The following is a 19,339-nucleotide window of genomic DNA, read 5'->3' on the forward strand; positions in this document are numbered from 1 at the left end:
TTACAGAAACTGTATACTTAAAGAATAAAAGAAACAGAGGACAAAAGATGCTGCATAGCTGTCACATCCAAGGACAGAGATGCAGGTTGACAATACGTACTGTTTGCTAAAAAGGGGTCTAGATTTTAAGCTGTGAGATGCATTGTTAGCCTTCTAACCAGGTTAGCGCCTTCAGCATTCATTATTTCAAGTCGAACTTGAAAGAGAGCCCATTTTCAAAATCAATATGTATTATTCCTATAGACAAAGACGGTCCAAAAATGTTAGAAAACTTGAACAACTCTCTCCCAAATCAAACAAGACTAGCTCAAAGCCTAGTATACAGAACATGTATGAAATGCTGGAAGGCTTTTAATTTGAAACAGGAAGTGACCGGCAGTCACCAGTCATGTTTGCCTTGGCTTTTGCTTTCAGGGCGAGACCCCATGTGGTCCAGCCCAAGAATTCATGTAAATACATGTTAAAATGAAGAACAGAACACTTAGACACAGTCACACAGCAGAAGAGAGCTGCCTACTGTGGAGCTGTACCCACTGATCGTATAACACAACCCTTCCTCGGTATGTACATCCCCACGTTACTGGTGGAGGCTGTGCAACCATTTGCCACTATCAGAGCCAAGTCATGCGAAAACGATAGTTTGTAAAACATCCTATATTGGCATCCATTACCAAAAGGAGACTATTGTCATTGTGGAGGCACCCGTTCTGACCTTTTAACACGTAATATTTACTTCAGTTTCAAACAGTGTGTCGTTTCCACTTTCTCCCCATATCAGTGGCGGCACCGTGGTAGAGCAGGCGCCCCATGTACAAGGCTGTTGCTGCAGCAGCCCGGGCTCGAATCCAGCCTGTGGCCCTTTGCTGCATGTCATCCCCCCTCTCTGTCTCTCCCCCCTTCACACTTACCTATCCTGTACATTAAAGGCAAAATGGCCAAAAAATATCTTTAAATAAATTTAAGGCTTGTATCATACAGACATGGTTGTTCCATTAACAAAGGGATGAGGTAATCCGTTCTCCCCTCCGTCTAATGTGGAATTTATACCTCTGCATCAAATCGGCGCCATACATATGGCGTAGGCTCTGCATCAATGTAAAGCCTATGCTGTACCCTACACCATAGCTTGAAATGTAACGTCCGCAAAATAGCATTTTAAGTCTTATATGTGATTTATCCTTCAGGGATTTATACTTCGGGATTTATCCTGACTTCATATGAGCAGAGGAGATCTCCGCTCGTCGCTAGACTAAATTATACAATGTAAAATGCCATAGGCTTGTGCTAATAACATTAGCATGGTAGATTTGTTTGGAAAACGTGTTTAGTATAAGACAGTTGTTTTCTCAGTGAACCTAATGAGTTGCAATGGAGCTGAATTCTATAACATTACCTTTGTTAAATGTTACTGTTGTTCCTGGCTTCATATGAATAGAGAAAAAGGCCGCTAGCCGCAAGGCAAATTTACAATGTAAAATGCCATAGGCTTGTGCTAAAACATTAGCATGTTGTATTTGTGGGGAAAATGTGTCCAGATAAAGACAAGCGCTTTGTCTGTGAATGCTGTGAGTTATAGTAAAGTAAGTGAAGAATAGTCTCTATTAAGCCATGTTTAATTACAGTGTGTTTTGGGTGTGTTTTGAATCAAATAAACTTTACAGCACTTCACAAAAACCCCACTGCAGACTAGTGTTTGCACTAGTGTGCGGAGTGTCACAAACACACACCACTGCACAAGTATAAATGCTTACAACAGCATAGGCCACAAGTATAAATCTCACCTAAAACAACCATTTAGCCCTTGGATGGATGGCTAGTTAGCTAGCTAGCTTGTTAATTTTATCATGGCTTAATGCTAACATTACAGTGTTTACAGAAAATGATTCGAAAAAAAAATTCACTCATTGCAACATCTGATGAGTGACAAGAGTGTGTGAAAATAAGGAATACAGTAATACAGGACTGTCAGTGTCCACGGCTCTGTCAGCACCCATTATTTTTGAAAGAGCAACAGCCAATGGGGAAATGCCAACACTGACGTCATCAGTCACCCTGGCCAATTGTGTAACTTCATCACTCACTCACTCACTCACTGGCTTACTCACTCACTCACTCACTCACTCACTCACTTACTGACTCACTCACTGACTTTTGTGTTTACATTGCTGGCCTCACCTCTGCGGTCCAATTGAAAACTAGAGTGCTAAAACTTAAATTTGTGATGTCATCAAGTGTAAAGTCTGGAGCTGCTCCATAGACAGTGAATTGGTAAAGATGTTATCGATGACACTGAGAGCACCCAGGGGAATGTTCTGAGTATATGGGTACATTTTTCTGTGTCACAACTGAGAACACCACAAAAGAATAAAGCTAATTTGGACATAAAGGCCAGACTTTATACCCTGTGACATCACTAACTTCTCTGGTTTCTGGCTTTGGGAGAGAGTAGCTCATGTTCACAAATATTGATTAAACCATCCTGGGCCATGGAAATAATGTACTGATATTCTTACTTTAGGTGGTGTTCCCCTTTAACCATGTCAGTATATTTTGCCTTGCCAATTCTTGTCTAACCCAGCTTTAACATTTTATTAACAAAGGTAGAATGATGATCTGTCAGCTATAACTGCTATTTCTTCCCCTCTATAACGTCATGCATGTCTACAGGGCAGATTGCCTCAGTGAGGTTTAACCCTTTATGATGGTTCCTTTTTTCCCCCTTTACGGCTGAGATTGAGCAGAGCTGTCTTTGTGGGTCTAGAAGGAAATTGTTTGCTCGGTTTGATGTGTCTAATTAATGCTATTATTGCCTCAAGGCATGAATAGAAAGCCACTTCACCTCACCATCTCAGATAACATTGGTCTGGTTTGTCGGCCACAATAGCTGGCAGTCATGTGACCTATAGGGTTTATATATTGTCTGAGGCGAATGAAAAGCCTTGGTTTGAGGCCCATTGAATTTGTGTTCTTTTGTCACTCAGAGAAAACAGGGGAGATTGAGTTTGTGGTGTGCAGGAAGGTTATAGGAGGACCACAATAAAAGTCTTTTTATCACAGGCAGTTGGAGGTAGAATGGCGAATTGTGTTCTATGATATTGGCTATGCAAAAGGCAAATTGCGTTCTTCTCAAGGACACGTCTTCAAACAACTGCTGTTGGAAAGGAGAGAGACAGAGTGAGGGAGACTCTCCATTTATAGCCGTTTCATTATTATTATTTCCCTCATCTCCATCACTCCATCTATCTATTCCCCAAACACGAAGGAATCGAGACTCTGAGAACAGATGTGCACAAACGATACTCTGGTGACATCCAAGTAAACTTATTCTCTTCTTACTCCAGAGCTGCCTCTCCAGCTCCTCACAAACAATTATCATCGAGGTTGTTTGTATCCTCAACTCTTGAGCCTCGGGAGAATGATAAATAGCTGTAGTTTAGTCAGGCTTGGCAAGATCCTTTTTTTCTGCTGTTTTTAAATTTGAACTGAAATGCTTCTCAAGGTCTTTAAATGTTTCTATTCCCCATGTTTAATTATTCATGGTCTATCTGCTGTAATTTTTGTCACAGATTTTCTCCATCCTTTTGCTGAATTATAGATGTCCCATTCCCCTTGCTCGGCGTCCAGGAAGCACTCATTCAGTCTCGTTGTATAACTCTAACTCAAGAACATTTCTGCGTCTGCTCTTCAACTAAAGGACAGGAATGTCAGGAAGGCTGCGATTTATATCCTGTATTCCCCCGCCTAGATAGCTAGATCTTAGATCCCATACATCTCCTAAGTAGGTGGCTTAGAAAATGAAGCAGCCATTTCACAAAGTCAAGCGCTTCACATTGATTTACACTCTGGGTAACACCCTGAGTTGAGTGCGACACATGCAGGTTTTTGGCGACAAATGACAATGCCGCACGGGCCATCTGGAGAGTGTTGAAGTTGAAGAATCACCTTGGTAACCTCCCGCTGCTCCAGTAGAGATTGCGTCCCTGTCGGTAAATGAGGGCTTGTGTTCTTCCTGTGCGTAAACCCTAACCACAGGCGTTTTCCCCAGGAACCTGAACACAAAAGACAAAGCCCGGTTTGACAGCAGAGATGGGTGTGTATGTGGGCATGTGTATGTGTTAAGACAGATGGGAGGGGAGGAGGGTGGGGGGGTCATTCCTGCCTGTCACTCTGACCCCAATCACCGCACAGCATATTGGTGGAAACGAAATGAAAGATTGATTTAACCAGTTCCACCTCCGCTGCCTCTGCTCTTCCCATCAACTGGCTGTCCATTTGTTTTCATCCGGTTGGTGGACTCACCTTTTGCCCCTGAGGCAGACTTGCTAGGTTTGTTCTTTTAATCCCTCTAAATGGTCAGTGATAGAAAAGACTGCTCGCTGACATTTTATACCCTCTTATTTATTGAGTTATATATTCCATTTCCGTTTTTTAAAATCAGATTTTCCAATACTGCAATCGACAATTTTTGCAATTTTTTATGACTTGGTATTTGAAGCAAAGCGGAAAGAGGTTTGCCTCTTGTAGAGAAGTCTTAAGTAGTGACGATATCAGCGCCAGTGCTTCGCTGTTGTACACTGCAGCACAGTACTTACTTCAACCCCACCCCCTACTATATGCCTTCATGATTAATAAACTGTGAAACCCCTTTTAGATACAGTGAACTTTAAACTACTGAACTGCCCAGTATGTTGCAAACATGATGGGACTAAGTAACCATTATTAATTCATGAAATTACTGATTCCATGGAAATATACTGTATATATGGTTTATCAGGCACATTAGCAGATGTATTAATGGTGCGGGTGTCAAATGCCCCTAGCACTATAATGGTGCATTCTACATAACAAAATGCATCCTTCTTATCCCTTCCAGTGTCATAAATCAAAAAACACATATGCATTGAACATATCCTAATGGAATCTGCAAAACTCTGATGTTCATCGAGGATAAACATATTTGAACCCCTGTAGAGATCAAGCAAAACAGGCACTCCTTCAATCTTAAGATCTTTGTCTCCCAGTCATCCAATTTAAAATTTTCTCCACTATCAAACATAATCTAGTTGATTGTTATATGTACATTAATCACTAGTTTCATGACACTCACCGGCCTTGCTGGTACCGGGTTGGACCCCCTTTTGCCTTCAGAACTGTCTTAATTCTTTGTGGCATAGATTCCTCAGAGATTTTGGTCCATATTGATATGAGATTTGTCGGCTGCACATCCATGATGTGAATCTACCGTTCCATCACATCCCAAAGGTGCGCTAATGGATTGAGATCTGGTGACTGTGGAGGCCATTGAAGTACAGTGAACTCATTGTCATGTTCAAGAAACCAGATTGAGATGATTTGAGCTTTGCGACATGGTGCGTTATCCTGCTGGAAGTAGCCATCAGAAGATGGGGACACTGTGGTCATAAAGGGATGGACATGGTCAGCAACAATAATCAGGGAGGCTGTGGTGTTTAAACCATGCTCAGTTGGTACTAAGGGGCCCAAAGTGTGCCAAGAAAATATCCCCCACACCATTACACCACCACCAGCAGCCTGAACCGTTGATACAAGGCAGGATGGATCCATGCTTTCATGTTGTTTACACCAAATTCTGACCCTACCATCTGAATGTGACAGCAGAAATCCAGACTCATCAGACCAGGCAACGTTTTCCAATCTTCTATTGTCCAGTTTTGGTGAGCCTGTGTGAACTGTAGCCTCAGTTTCCTGTTGTTAGCTGACAGGAGTGGCACCTGGTGTGGTCTTCTGCTGCTGTAGCCCATCTGCTTCAAGGTTGGACGTGTTGTTGGTTCAGAGATGGTCTTCTGCAGACCTTGGTTGTAACCAGTGGTTATTTGAATTACTGTTGACTTTCTATCATCTTGAACCAGTCTGGCCATTCTCCTCTGACCTCTGGCATCAACAAGACATTTTCACCCAGAGAACTGCTGCTCACTGGATATTTTCTCTTCCTCGGACCATCCTCTGTAAACCCTAGAGATGGTTGTGCATGAAGATCCCAGTAGATGGGCAGTTTCTGAAATACTCAGACCAGCCCATCTGGCACCAACAACCATGCCACGTTCAGAGTCACTTAAATCCTCTTTCTTCCTCATTCTGATGCTCGGTTTGAACTCCAGCAGGTCGTCTTGACCGTGTCTACATACCTAAATGCATTAAGCTGCTGCCTTTTGATTGGCTGACTGGCCACATGCTGTTTACATATGGCATGTGTTTTGTCTGTTCTCCAAAATCCAAAATATTTCCACACTGCCGATTTATTCCCAAGTAAATAATATATATATATGGCTGCCTGCCATTATCTGCCTGCACTGTTTGACAATGACACAGATGTGCCATGGGAATTTCACAACAAAGGCGTTTCTTAAAGATGATAATATGAATCGATGTTTTCACTTATTATTTATGATATTTGGTCATTTAATGGAGGCATCAATCCAGATTGATGAGTCATTACACTAGTAGCTAATGTAACATTACTATCCTTAGCCCAGATTTATCTGAAAATCATCTTATGCATTAAAAAACTGGGCTATAAGAGATGGAGTGAAGTAATAATGACCTGTGGGTTCAAAGCGTATTCCCTCTATTCACACAGCTGAGCTTGTTTGCTTTTTTAGGGCAGCACACAGTAAGGCGGTCGATCATGAACAAAGACAAGCACTGACTTGGTTTGACATGACAGTCTCGAGTTTCGTCAGGCATCACCCTCGTGTGCTGGTGAGGTCTATCTTACTTTCCCGCTCATGTTTTTTGCTCTGCCTTTCTATTCAGCACTGTGAGAAGGAAGGCGTTCACCCATTCATCTCCACCTCTACAGCTTCGGGGGGTTCATCAGACAAGGTGGCAGCCCAGCCCGGCCCAGCGCCGGGGCTCATTCTGCAGTTTCAATTCGATCCAGCACGTTGTAGTTCCCCTCCGCCCCTCATCCTCACCCATCATGGCAGTCTCATTTATCATGAGGCCTATAAAGAAGGACTTGATAGAGTGAGGAGCGACCACCACCATTCAATAAATCCTTGTGATTATCCACGCCTCCAAGGTGTATGGGCAGAGTGTCTGTGTGTGTGTGTCCTGAGCACGTGGGCATTTGTCTCTGACTTTGTAATGGGTGTAGAGGGTGATGTTAGAACACAAGAGGTCCATGTACAGTGCCTTTTAAAGTGCTATCAATTATAACATGTGTACACACGTCAACCCCAAGGCCTGGTTTGACTTGTTGCATTTGATGAACAAAAACCTTGGCACTTCTGCCCCCCCCCCCCCCCCTTTTTAGCTTTCTTTCTCCAAGCCCCCCACCCACACATTGACTCCCTCCATCTCTCCATCTCTCCATCTCTCCCTCTTAACCCTCCTCCCTCCCTCCCTCCTCTCTTTCTCTTCCTCCAGAGGATTGCACAGAGGAGCACTCTAGGAGGGTGATGGAGCTTTGATTGTCGGTTATCAAAAGCTATCATTACGGCTCGCTTCTGCGGGATATGAAAATGATTTCCTAAGTGTAAAACCCATGTCATTACCTCAATGGCCTCAGTGCTATCACTGAGATGTAATAGAAAGAGGCAAACAAATGTGCTCGCCTCCCAGCCCGTCCAGCTCAAACAGAACAGAGTGAATAACACACAGCAATGGAGAGATAAGTGACAGCAATACCAGGCCTCACTACCTAGAATGGAACACTTTACATGAAAACAGCCCTTCGACCAGAATTTAATCTTCGCCGTTGTCATGTTGTTTTGGTACTGTCTATGACGAAGGCACCTGCGTGTGACAAGCCCCGGCTGACATTCTCCAGCAAGGAAGCCGACAGTCTACATGCCATCCTGCAAGAGTCGAGGCATTTCTCTTTTTTCATCTCCGAACAGCAAAGCCCCCTCCTCCTCCACCTCCTCCTCCTCAACCTGAGCGCCTTTTCATCCTGATGAGATAGCACCCAGGCTCAGGAGCTGCATTGACTTGACGGTGGTTTCTAATCATTGGAGAAGTAGTCCTTTCTTTCCACCCTCCTCCTCCCTGGTTCTGTTTGCTGAGCAGGGAGATGGAAGTGTATGCCAGCACCAGGCTTTTCTGCTCTTAATCGATGTGGATCTGATAAAGATCCTGGCTTTCTGAATGACTCGTACGCCGCAGAGCCTGAGGAAGATCTGATAAGTAAATCGTTCTTCTGTACATATAGCCAGTAAGATGCTGAGGAACCAGATCTGCGCTGCTGTGCACGCGTATGAACGCTGGCTTTACTCACATACAACCGTAAACACGCTAGAAAGCACACATTGTCCCCATATTACACACACAGACACACACACACTTGTCTCACAGTAAAGTGGCTGTTCTCTGGACATGCCCAATTTGCTTCCTTTCATCCAGGACTAATGTCTCGCTCTACCCAGGGGCTAAGTGCACCATTTGAAGCCCCCTCTAGGACAGACGGCTGCAACATGCGGTTATTTGTTGTTTTTGTTTCATGTTTTTGGGAAATCATGTTATCATTTGAGCTGCAGTAGCGTGTACGCAGGGCCCATTCGAATTAACAACAGGCAATAATGTGCTGATAATTTCTAAAAACATTATTTAAATGTCACGCTGTAATGACAAAAAAATCACTAATAGTTCTATGTAAATGTCAAATTCAAATTATTCAATTACATGGCCGAGTGTGGGGCAGGTGATAATTTGTCCACTGCTTGGAATACCAATCTGGCTCTCGCTGGAGCTCATTCTGTGTGCCCTGGCATAAGATAGACCTCAGTAATTTCCTGCTCCAAGGGATGCTTTCATAGCCATTATTATAACTCTATTCCACTAGAAATATCTGCCATACTGGAGAGATATTAGAGTCATATTTTCAGTACTTTCACCCCAATGTCGCCCTCAGTGTGTGATAGCTTGTGTAAAAAAAAAAAAAAAATGGTATGGATTTCAAGAGATAGCCCTGTTATTCCTTGTTGTGATTTGTGCTTGCGCTTTTGATACTGAGCCTCTTACTGCTCGGTCAATAAAACTAAACTAGCGGTCACAGTAGACTGGGGTAATAGGCTCATCTCATCAGCTGTCATTCATGGGCCTGTGGGCCTATTTGAAAATGGCTGCATAGCCTCCATCCATACACGGAGGGATTTATAAAGGATATCAGCCATTCAGCGTGACCCGTTCATTTGAGATTAAGTGGAGGAGGAGGAGGGTACAGGGTGTTTTTCTTTCTCTCTTTCCTCTTTCTTCAAAGTCAACCATGACCAGGCTCTGAAATGGATGAGGCACCTTGTTGTTCATGAAAACAGATGATGTCATTCTGAGTCACGGGGCACACATTCTGATTGGGTGTCCGCCACAGATCCTCACACTTTACTGCCTCCCTCAGACAGCTGGCATGTGCACTACAGGGAGCCAATGGGGTAACAAACAATTAGCCTTTTCTCAACAAAACTCCAGGGAGAGGCCATAGAATAGTCATAAGAGCTGTTTACTAAGTGGCCAATATTCCTTTATGTACCTCCACTATTTCTGTTGGCACATGAGCAAAAAATCTAATGCTCTCACCATGGGCTAAAAAGCCAAATATATATATATATATATATATATTAATAAATAATTGCTTCCTCTTATTTCCTTTTCCCTCTTCCTTATATGGGCTATTCCTCTCAACAGTATTTTTTCACAAGTGCTTCCCATTCTTCTTGGCATCTCTCCACTGGCAGGAATTAGGGTGTAGTGGACATTATCTGTGATGTTCCACGAAGACGGAAGTGTGACATTCTCCTTGAACGCTTCCAAAATGAGACTTCCTCCCAGCCGCTCGTGCACGTCTGCTTGAGATTCACACTTTGGTGCATTTGTCACTTTGAGAGCATCTGGTTTAATTTGATTTCTGTGCCTGGCCACCCTGCAATTCTCTGTGCTTTTAGTGTAACCGTTGCCTACTGAGTGCGGCCAACAGATAGTTCCGCAAATAAAGGGGTTTAAACTTCTATTTTCTGGATGGCTTTCCCAACATTGCAACCTATTTGAAGAGGCCTGTTTTCTTTCGCCGGTTCTGTGTTAGAATCTCTCTTTTTTTAGTGTGATTACATTTGTTTAAAATGGCAGATCACTGTGTGAATTATAACATTTATCCCCACATACTGGTTTGATGCTAGAGTGGAGTTGGCTCAATTATTGTATGAAAGCACTTGGAATATTTGATACTTCAGCTGATGCCTTTGAAGGTAAATGTCTGACATACCATTCTGCACCAAAGATTAACATTTAATTTAAATTTTAACAATCACTGGAGGTCAGTTCTGTGATGAGAATCTTTATCAAAAATGATGCATTCAAAGGAGTACTCCTACACATCATCGCAGAAAGGTTTCTCAAAGAATAAGCAGCACTTCAGTGCAAGCTTTAATGCACAACACTTATCAGCCAGTAAAAATATGAACACAGTTTCTTTAGCTATTGTTATGCCTCCATGCTGAGTGGCAGCCATGGCCAGAGGCATTATGTTTTCGATTTGTTCATCCGGCGATATGTCCGTCTGTACATTTCTCTGTCGTAAAGGCTGCAGAACAAAATGTCTCTGGACACAAATGGTTAGACTTCCAACCAATCAGAACAACGAAGCGTGTGAGGAAGCACTGAGCAACACATGCAAGAAGGGACGGTGCCTGGTCCATTTTCAAGCAGGAAAAAAATGGTGGCCTACTCACAAACATTCTCAAATTACAGCTAAACAGTACACTAAAATGTGACTCTGAAAACATTTGAAGTGGGAAATAGGCAATACATTAACAGAATCTCATTAGTTTAATTAAAAATCTCTTTTCCAAGAGTGTCCTGGCACCAACATAAGTTACAGACAGACAACATAGAGCAAAAATACAGGATGAAAATGTAAAGCTCTAAAACAAGCAATATATAACACAAAATAAGCCCAAAAGTATGTCAATATATTCTAAAAATGAACCATAAAAAAACAAAAATGGCAACTACACATGATAACAAAGACCAGCTAAGACACACAGTGACATTGGCATATAGAAGATTGTGTACAAAAATCTTGCGACGGTGCTTTGAAACCGCCAAGAGCAACCAATGAGTGCAACTTTAAGTCCTTCTGCAGAAAATCCCACATATAAGGAGCTGCATACATAAATGCTTGAATCTTGACTGATATTTGATCAGTTTCATGAGCCTGGTCTGAGCAGTCTGGACGCAGTTACAACCAATCACAGCAGCGAAATGTGCCATGTGCCATATGCCATGTAACTAGTAAAGCTCCTCAGCCAATCACTGTATCAAACCCACCCCATATTAGATAATGCTCTGCAAAAACACTTTTCTGGCCATTATTCAGCATCATAACTCAGGAACAGAGCGGGAGACATTTGGTCGGATGATGAATTGGTGACACTAATCCTGAAACTGGGGTGATTGATCAAATCTGCTCTGCTCCTGGGTTGAAGATGTGTGTGAAGCTTCCGCGTTTCAGAATTCGTAGCATCTTTGCAGCAACATCAATATTAAAAGCATTGTCTACTGTTATGGCTACAGGTTTGTGTTGTATCCTGCCTCTCACAAGCTCATTGGTTTCGCTGATATTGAGCATCAGGTGATTTTTGTTGCACCAGTCCTCTGTACTCCCATGTAAACAGTGGGTCTCATTCATGAACTGTTAGTAAATCTGTGAGTAGAATTGCACATAAAAAGCCTTGGTACTAAAAGCGTACTCTGGATTCATGAATACCAATCGTAAATTGACAGCGCGCGCTTCCTTGTCAGCTATTAGCATACATTCTGCCCATGAATAGCCAGTGACTACCTTATATGGAGGTGATAATGGAGGTGTTAATTACTATGGATAGATGCATCCTGACAACCTGCGAACACTGAACAAACAAGTGACTGAAGACTGAAGTTATTTTAGGTGAAGTGGGGTTGAGAAAAACATTTAATTTTCTTCTGTTAGTTGTAATGTGACAGAGATAGGTAAATCAAAGGCCTGGAAGGAGGTAAATGGTAACCTGATGCAAAAAACGCACAAACACACACGCAAAAAAAAAAAACGCGCAACAGGAGGAGGCTCTTCCTAGTCACAGCTCTCTGCTGCAGACGAGTGTGTTGCTTGCATCATTGGAGAGACCTCTCTGTCAGTTTGCCCTGAGCCTCAGCATTGTTTATCACTGTTGTGAAATTAAACCACTATTAAAACATCTTAATACAGGCAGTCTAATGTTGGCAGTGACCCACTGTTAAGTTTAACACCAAGTAAGATAGTCTGGTGTAAAACCACATCATCTCCAACTCTCTGGCAGATTCAGGATCACCAACTGCCAGGTGTGAGTGGAGACAGATGCCGAATTGCTTTTCCATGTCCACAAATCTTATTAGATCAAAACTAGAAACTTGAAATAATGTTTACGTGTCTTTGATAATTACTTTTTTTTTTTAAATGACATGCAGGTTGGGGCTGCAGTGCGTAAAGAGGGCAGAGGGGGAGCATGCTGGTTCGTTATTTTATTTATTCAGAGAACAGTGTTTTCCAGTTTTGTATTAAGTTGATTTAAATAACTCAGTAGAACCCTAATCTAAAGCCTAAATCTGCTAAATATCTACTGATTTCACTAAATGTGTTATATTTCGAATGTCTTGTAATGTTTAACTTAAATGTTTCATAGGCATCTGTGTATGACAAGCAACAATTATGTGCAATATCTTATTTACACGAGCACTACGAGCAGTCAGAAGCAGGTGTAGATTTTGTTAGTACTTACGAAAAGATCGGAGCTACTAACATGTTGATGAATGCCGAAATACAGGTAAATTTCCTTTGCGAACAGTTGACACACACATTCGTTCTGCTCACGTTTCATGAATGAGACCCATTGTCCCTTAGTACTCACTGGAAATTATTTACTGGAATCATACACATCAATATAGTGATAACTTCCATTTCGCCAAAAAGCACACCTAATAACATTTATTAAAATCCTTCAAAGACTTTACTACATATATTATATGAGTGTGGACCAGAGTGGATGTGAACTGCAGATTGACTCGTTGGTGGAGGCAGTAAATCTAGTTTAAATTGTTTTAAGAGCTGATTGTTACATGTTCCATCAAGGATTTTAGTGGTTTTAGTGTTGCATTCTGTGTAAACCTATAGTGACCAATCCTTCTTAAAGCGAAACTAAAGCCCAGGTTCCACCAAACACTTTCGGTATGGTACCTTTGTAACCATAAGTAACCCTTCAGACATGGTACCTACTAGACCCTAGTGTTTCCACTGCAGACAGTACTCTTAAATGTGGGCGGGGTTGTTGTCACTCACTGCTCCGTCCAGCACTCACTGTATTTACTTATTACCGGTGACACAGAGAGAAATCTGCACCTTGTTTATCGCCCACAGAACGAGGCTGCAGGCCAACATTTTCAGAACAAAATAAAACAGGCTGCAGTGAGAGTCTCTCCGTGGGATATTTAAAAATAGCGGGTTTGTGCATTTAATCCTTCTCAGGCAAGCTCAGGGGTTTAGTGTTGCTGGACCCCACAGGAACAACGCTCCACAACACTTTCTTTCTTCTGGGTGAGGATTAGGATATCTGCAGTTCACATAACCCCGTCGAAATTAATATATATAAACACTTGAAGATCCATTCGTTACTAAAAGTGTATATCATACAAGAGCGACAGTCATAACTAAAGTAAAAGTTGTCAAAGTTGTTGCTGTAAAATTTAAGGTGTGTTGATGGATTTGCGTCGTCAAGTCATGCATCGAGTAACATTACAAGTTAACGTTCCACCTTAAAAGTTGCTTGCAGTCAACCCGGTGAATTATGTTATTTTGTCTCTGACTCCAGCTGCTGCAAGAGACAGCAAAACATCCTTTAATTTTATAGTTACAGTTTACCAATATATGTAAAACTTGCCACTTACGAACAGTAGTTGCATGAGCCTCAAAACCAGCCACAGCTCAGTCCTGAGCAGGGTGACCATCCTCTATTGAACAATCAATGGACTGCAGTGTTCACAGCTCCACCTTTTAGTACCAGATCTGTGTGCTAGGTACCCCAAGAGAGGGGGGACCAAAAATAAGGATGATAAGGAACGGTTCCATTGGTACCATCCACAACTTTTCACAGTGGAAACGGACAAAAAAACATATTGAACTGAACCGTATTGTACCGCTCAGTCGAAAAGGGGCTTAATTGCCCTTTTCTGTCTTTTGGAAAGATGTTTTTTTTAACCATTTCCCTGGCATACTTTTTTCATTTGTAGCCCTTTGTGTATGCTCCATGTACTATATGCTACACATTAATATCCCATTCCCCATCTGTCTTCAACAGCTCTCCCTCTGCCTCTTTCTGGCCCTTCTAATCCTATTTCATCTGCTCTATGAAAGCACAGGAGAGATCACATCCTTTGTTTTTCCTTGTGAAACCTCAATGTGTTCCGTCTTTGATTCAGCAAGAAAGCATCTGCATTTTGTCTGGGTGTTTTTCTCCTGCCATTATCCTCTCTCATTTGTACAAGCTTCTGTCATGTTACATGTCATGACCTGATTTCCTGAAAAACATTAATCTCTGTCTCGTAGCCTCAAAAAACTTATTGTTAGTCATTTCAGTATATTTTTAAAAGATTCTCAGAGAAACTTGATCAGCCGGACATTTAAATGTGTTTATCACATTCAAAGGATGCCAACTGTGTTGTTCATTTAGATTCTGGCTTGTTTGTCACGTCCTTTGTACAGCCTGTAGAAATGAACAGCATGCTGGAGCTCCAGTCCAGTCTCCCCCCATGCACCTCCAGAATGTTAAACATGGCTGCCGTGGCTGCCTCTGAATTGCTGGACTGTGTCTCCTGGGGAACGGGGAAATTGAGCCCTGGCTCTTCCTAATAGGTGGTAAAGTGTTAAGTTCCAGAGAAATGGACTGCGAATTTAACCTGGAATGGAAATTGATCCCATTACCTTGTGCTTGGGCTGCTTTCCTCCCGTAGGTAGGAGAGCGCGAGAGAGAGAGAGCAGGAGGGGAAAATAGACAGGGAGAGCAGAGAGAGGAGATGAGGGAGAGCGGGAAATAGAAATGGGGGAGCCACAGAATAAGAGAGGAAATAGAGAAGGGGATTGGAAGGAAGAGGAGATGGAAGGATGGAAAGGGAGAGGGGAAAATAGAGAAAGTAGAAGAGAAAAGGCAAGGAGACACAGAGTGTGTGTGATTAGAGGTGATAGGATGGCAGTGGGGGTTGTGTCCTGCCTGGATTGGCAGGCTGGCTGACTCTGTTTCAGTGTGGCGCTAATAGCTGACCGCCACTGGGCGAGATGGAAAAGAGAGAGGAAAAGGCAGAGGACAAGGTAGAAGGAGCAGAGGAACGGCACGCTCTGAAAGGATGATACACCTCCTGCTGAGGGTTTCCACCAACAGACCTGTGGTGTCTTGGTGTGTGCAGCTGCTGTGAGACCGAGTTAGCAACGGTGATGGGATGTGGCAATGCTCAGTATCAGGCTGTGGCTTTGAAATTTTTCAAATATTTTCTGGGAATATGAATTCCAAACAGAGGAAATAGTATTTCAATATGAAAAAAGTATTGACCGAGTCTCAAGTGTTATGAAAAAATCTGGGAGTAGATTTTCTTTGACCCAAAGGAACACCGCCTTCTCTGTGCCCTGGCATAGACCTCAGTAATTTCCTTGATTTTATTGAAACTATCTTGCGCTCCCTGCCATTTCATGTGGCCTAATTGATTATCTTGATGTATGCTCACACTCTCGTCTCTGTCTGTCCACCCCGCCAGAGCCCATGCACGGCCCACAAAGGCTCGAAGTGGTGGACATCCAATCCAAACAGGTGACAGTGCGCTGGGAGCCCCTGGGCTACAACGTGACCCGCTGCTACAGCTACAACCTGACTGTCCAGTACCGGTCCAGGGTGGCCGGCAAGGACGAGACCCGTGAGGAGGTGTGTTACGACACCCAGAGCCGCGACCCTCAGCACACCATCCACAACTTGACGCCCTTCACCAACCTCAGTGTCAAGCTGGTGCTACGCAACCCAGAGGGGGTCAAGGAGAGCACGGAGCTGGAGGTTCAGACTGATGAGGATGGTGAGTGGGATTTCTTCCTGAACAGTGTGACACAAGAGTTTGCTCAACTGATCCTGGATTAGATATTAAGAGGAACACAACCACTTTACTCAACTTTCAAACAAGTTAAAACTGCAATATTTACAATATATAATTTTGGATGGAAAATGGAAAAATTTGATAAAATGTTATTAAACTCATCCAGCCCACCCCAGCAGATATAAGCATATTTTTGTGTTTATAAAAAATATTTGTGAACAACCATAAGAACTCTTGTGAATCATCTGTTAGTTAATATAATATAACATAGAAAATAACACGTCTCCTTGGGTTTTTAACACATTTCTATTTGTGTATTAACATTAATAAATGCTTTATGACAAACTGGAAGGTTTCATTTATATATGTTATTATGTTGATTGAGGGGCGTCAACGGTTTGCCAGTCAATCGATTAACCGGCAGGATGGCGTTGTTGTGGAAACATGGTGGCCACCCTCTGGTCTCCATCCCAGGTTGCCTTGTTAAGTAAGCTGCTTCGTTTTGGACTGCAAACCCGCTTTAGCATTGTTGTTAGCTCTGTTAGCACCATTGGCTGTATCCACACAGCTAGTGGTGCTAACAGTTAACAATGCTAATCGGCATTTACAGCTCAAAATGAAGCCACTCACTCACAAAAGCAACCTGGAGGGAGACCAGATGGTGGTCACCATGTTTCAGCAACAACCCCATCCCAGTGGAACGACAATACCAGCGGTAGTTGCGAATGAGCTGCACCGCCAGCTAGCTTTCACCTGCCAAGGCTAACTAGTGGAGACTAGAGGGTGGGCGGTGAGCTTAATGTTTCTGCATGTTAACAGGGCTAGCTGTCTGTCAGGAAATAAAGGCAAGACATCTATAACACAAACACTGAAATTTCATCACCTCTAAATGGATAGCACTTTGAAATGTGGTGCTAAAGGTCATGTTGATTATTATAATAATGTTATGTAATGTTATAAACCATTTATTGAGTGTATCAATGCTTAAAGATGCTAAACAGGGGCTTAAAATAACGTGATCTTAAATTCAAGAGCATTACCCATAAATCCCATCAGTCGTGCTAGTTCAAAGCCATGAAAACCAAATGAGCAACCAATATACAGCTACACAAAAAACTTTTCACTTTTTAACACTTGCAAGTCATATCCAGCAGTGTCATTTTACCTTATGTTACCTGGAAGTTTAAAAAGGAAGCTTGTCCACTCTCCAACAGCAGAAAAAAAGTCATCTTTAATGTTAACGTTGTGACACTATGATCTTTAGGATGGACAGGTAATTCTCACCTGATCATAAACAGCATCCACTGAAAACAAGTTTGGGATTCTCCAAATATTTTTCAGGAGAGCTCATGAGTCAGACAAGCAAGCTTCAGTGTTGTGTGGTTGTTTCACCTCCTTCAAAGATGAAAGATCTTCTGTGTTGCCTCAGCAGACACAGGAAATGAACTCTATAGAAGTCTCAAGGAACCCCGGCCGCCAGATAACAAACAGGCTCAGCTGACGAAAAGAGAGCCTTGTCATGTCTGGCTCAGATATCTGTGGTTGAAAACTTGAAAGTGGCAACTGTTTCTCACTATCAGACTTCTGTGTGTCTGTGGATCTGTGTGTTTAGACTCCCATGGGAACAAGTGTACAGACAGGGTGTAGCTATAGTTGCATTCTTGAAGATAAATCTTGGGGAGAAAAAAAGACATCTCCACATCATTATGTTTCGCTTACAGAATGAAAGCAATCCACATGAGGGGTTAAAGGACCAGATCTCTTTGGCAGTATTTCAGTATGTGTAAACATTGCAGAAAGATTAAGATCCCACTATTCCCATGGGGATACCAGCTCATCTTTGTTTGCAACACATTTTTATCCGTGCAAAAAGTGTTCAGTTTTCCTGTTAAGCATGTCAGGGATTGTGTTTTGAGTGACAGTGACTTCAAATAATCTCACAAATACCCATTAAGATGTGTTTGACTTTGGCTCATGGCCGTTTATGTACTGTAGGTCCTTGAAGAGCTCTTTGATTGATTGTTTATGCACATTGGCACGAGGTGATGGGCTGGGTAAATCATAATAGAAAAGATTAAATCTGCAAACTAGGAACTGCTTTCCAATTTTTATTGACATTTTAACTCAACACACATGCACGGAAGATGAAAAAAAAGAAATTCAATGAATGTGTATCCATGGAAATTCTACGGTGTGTGCTTTTTGAACAGCTTTTTTCTACCTTGAAAAATACCACTCTGCTACAAGTTTGAAATAATGTGTGTGTAATAATTTCCCACAGTGCCAGGAGCTGTCCCTCTGGAGTCCATCCAGGGCAGTGCCTATGAGGAGAAGATCATCCTCAAGTGGAGAGAACCAGCGCAGACCTACGGGATCATCACTCAGTTCGAGGTACGCAAGCACTTGGGTTAGCAATATGTTAGTGTTACTGAACGCTCTTTGGAGTATTAAACCAACTTCTAATATTTTTTTCCCCACCTCTCTGTGGATCGTGCACATATCTTTGAATTTCTTTGAGTCCTTTTTCACGCAACTGTGATGGGCAGTAGTGTGCAGAGCTGTCTGAGAAATGTTCAGATTGATTTTTTTTATCACATGAATCACTTTGGTTTCTTGAGTTAGAACTTTGTCCACAAAACAAGTTCAGTATTTCATGAAGTGCAGACAGTTATGTTTGAAAAGTGTTGCCCAAAACTGGTTTAGATAAGGTAAAACTATCATGGAAACCCGTACTTCAAATTAAACTGGACCTTCTCAGGTTATTTTCAATTGAGGCTTAAAGAAGGATTTCACTGCTGGAAAGATGGTGTTTTCATAAAACTGGGCTGTTTATGGGGTAGTAAGACACAAATACTTTTGAAATTGGTGCTACTTGACCAGAGAAAACAGAGATAAAAGGCTGTGGCATTTGCTTTTTCTCAAGAGGTAGAAAGCCTACAACTACCAATAAATGCTTAGGTGAGAGAGACAGAGGGAAGAGTCTCACACTCTGTCTGCTTCTGTACTCTTTTGACTGTTGGCACGGGTGTACAAAAATGCAGAGGTCCAACCTGTAGTTTGAGCAACAGCCCTAGAGCCAGTGAAAATTGCATTGCAGGCCGGAACACTTTAGTCAAAGAAAACTTTATTTCATTTCCATTTGCAGTATTAGGGCTGTGTTCGGGGGCCTCTCTGCCTTTCCTAGGCCTACGCAGAAAGTCCCTTCCATGCGCCTACACGGAAAGCCTAA

The 19,339-nt window shown here is 42.4% G+C and overlaps 1 protein-coding gene across 7 annotated transcripts in view; it reads left to right on the forward strand.

Moving 5' to 3' along the window:
* The window catches only part of LOC117271944 (receptor-type tyrosine-protein phosphatase mu), a 231,636-nt gene that overhangs the window by 99,802 nt on the left and 112,495 nt on the right, over positions 1-19,339 (forward strand). For all 7 annotated transcript variants that reach the window (XM_033650517.2, XM_078173094.1, XM_078173092.1 and 4 more), the window contains exons 8-9: positions 15,784-16,092; positions 18,392-18,501. In XM_033650517.2, coding sequence (XP_033506408.1) covers positions 15,784-16,092; positions 18,392-18,501 — 419 coding nt within the window. The remainder of the gene's footprint in view (positions 1-15,783; positions 16,093-18,391; positions 18,502-19,339) is intronic.

This window comes from Epinephelus lanceolatus, chromosome 12, assembly GCF_041903045.1.
Source record: "Epinephelus lanceolatus isolate andai-2023 chromosome 12, ASM4190304v1, whole genome shotgun sequence".
NCBI lineage: Eukaryota > Metazoa > Chordata > Actinopteri > Perciformes > Serranidae > Epinephelus > Epinephelus lanceolatus.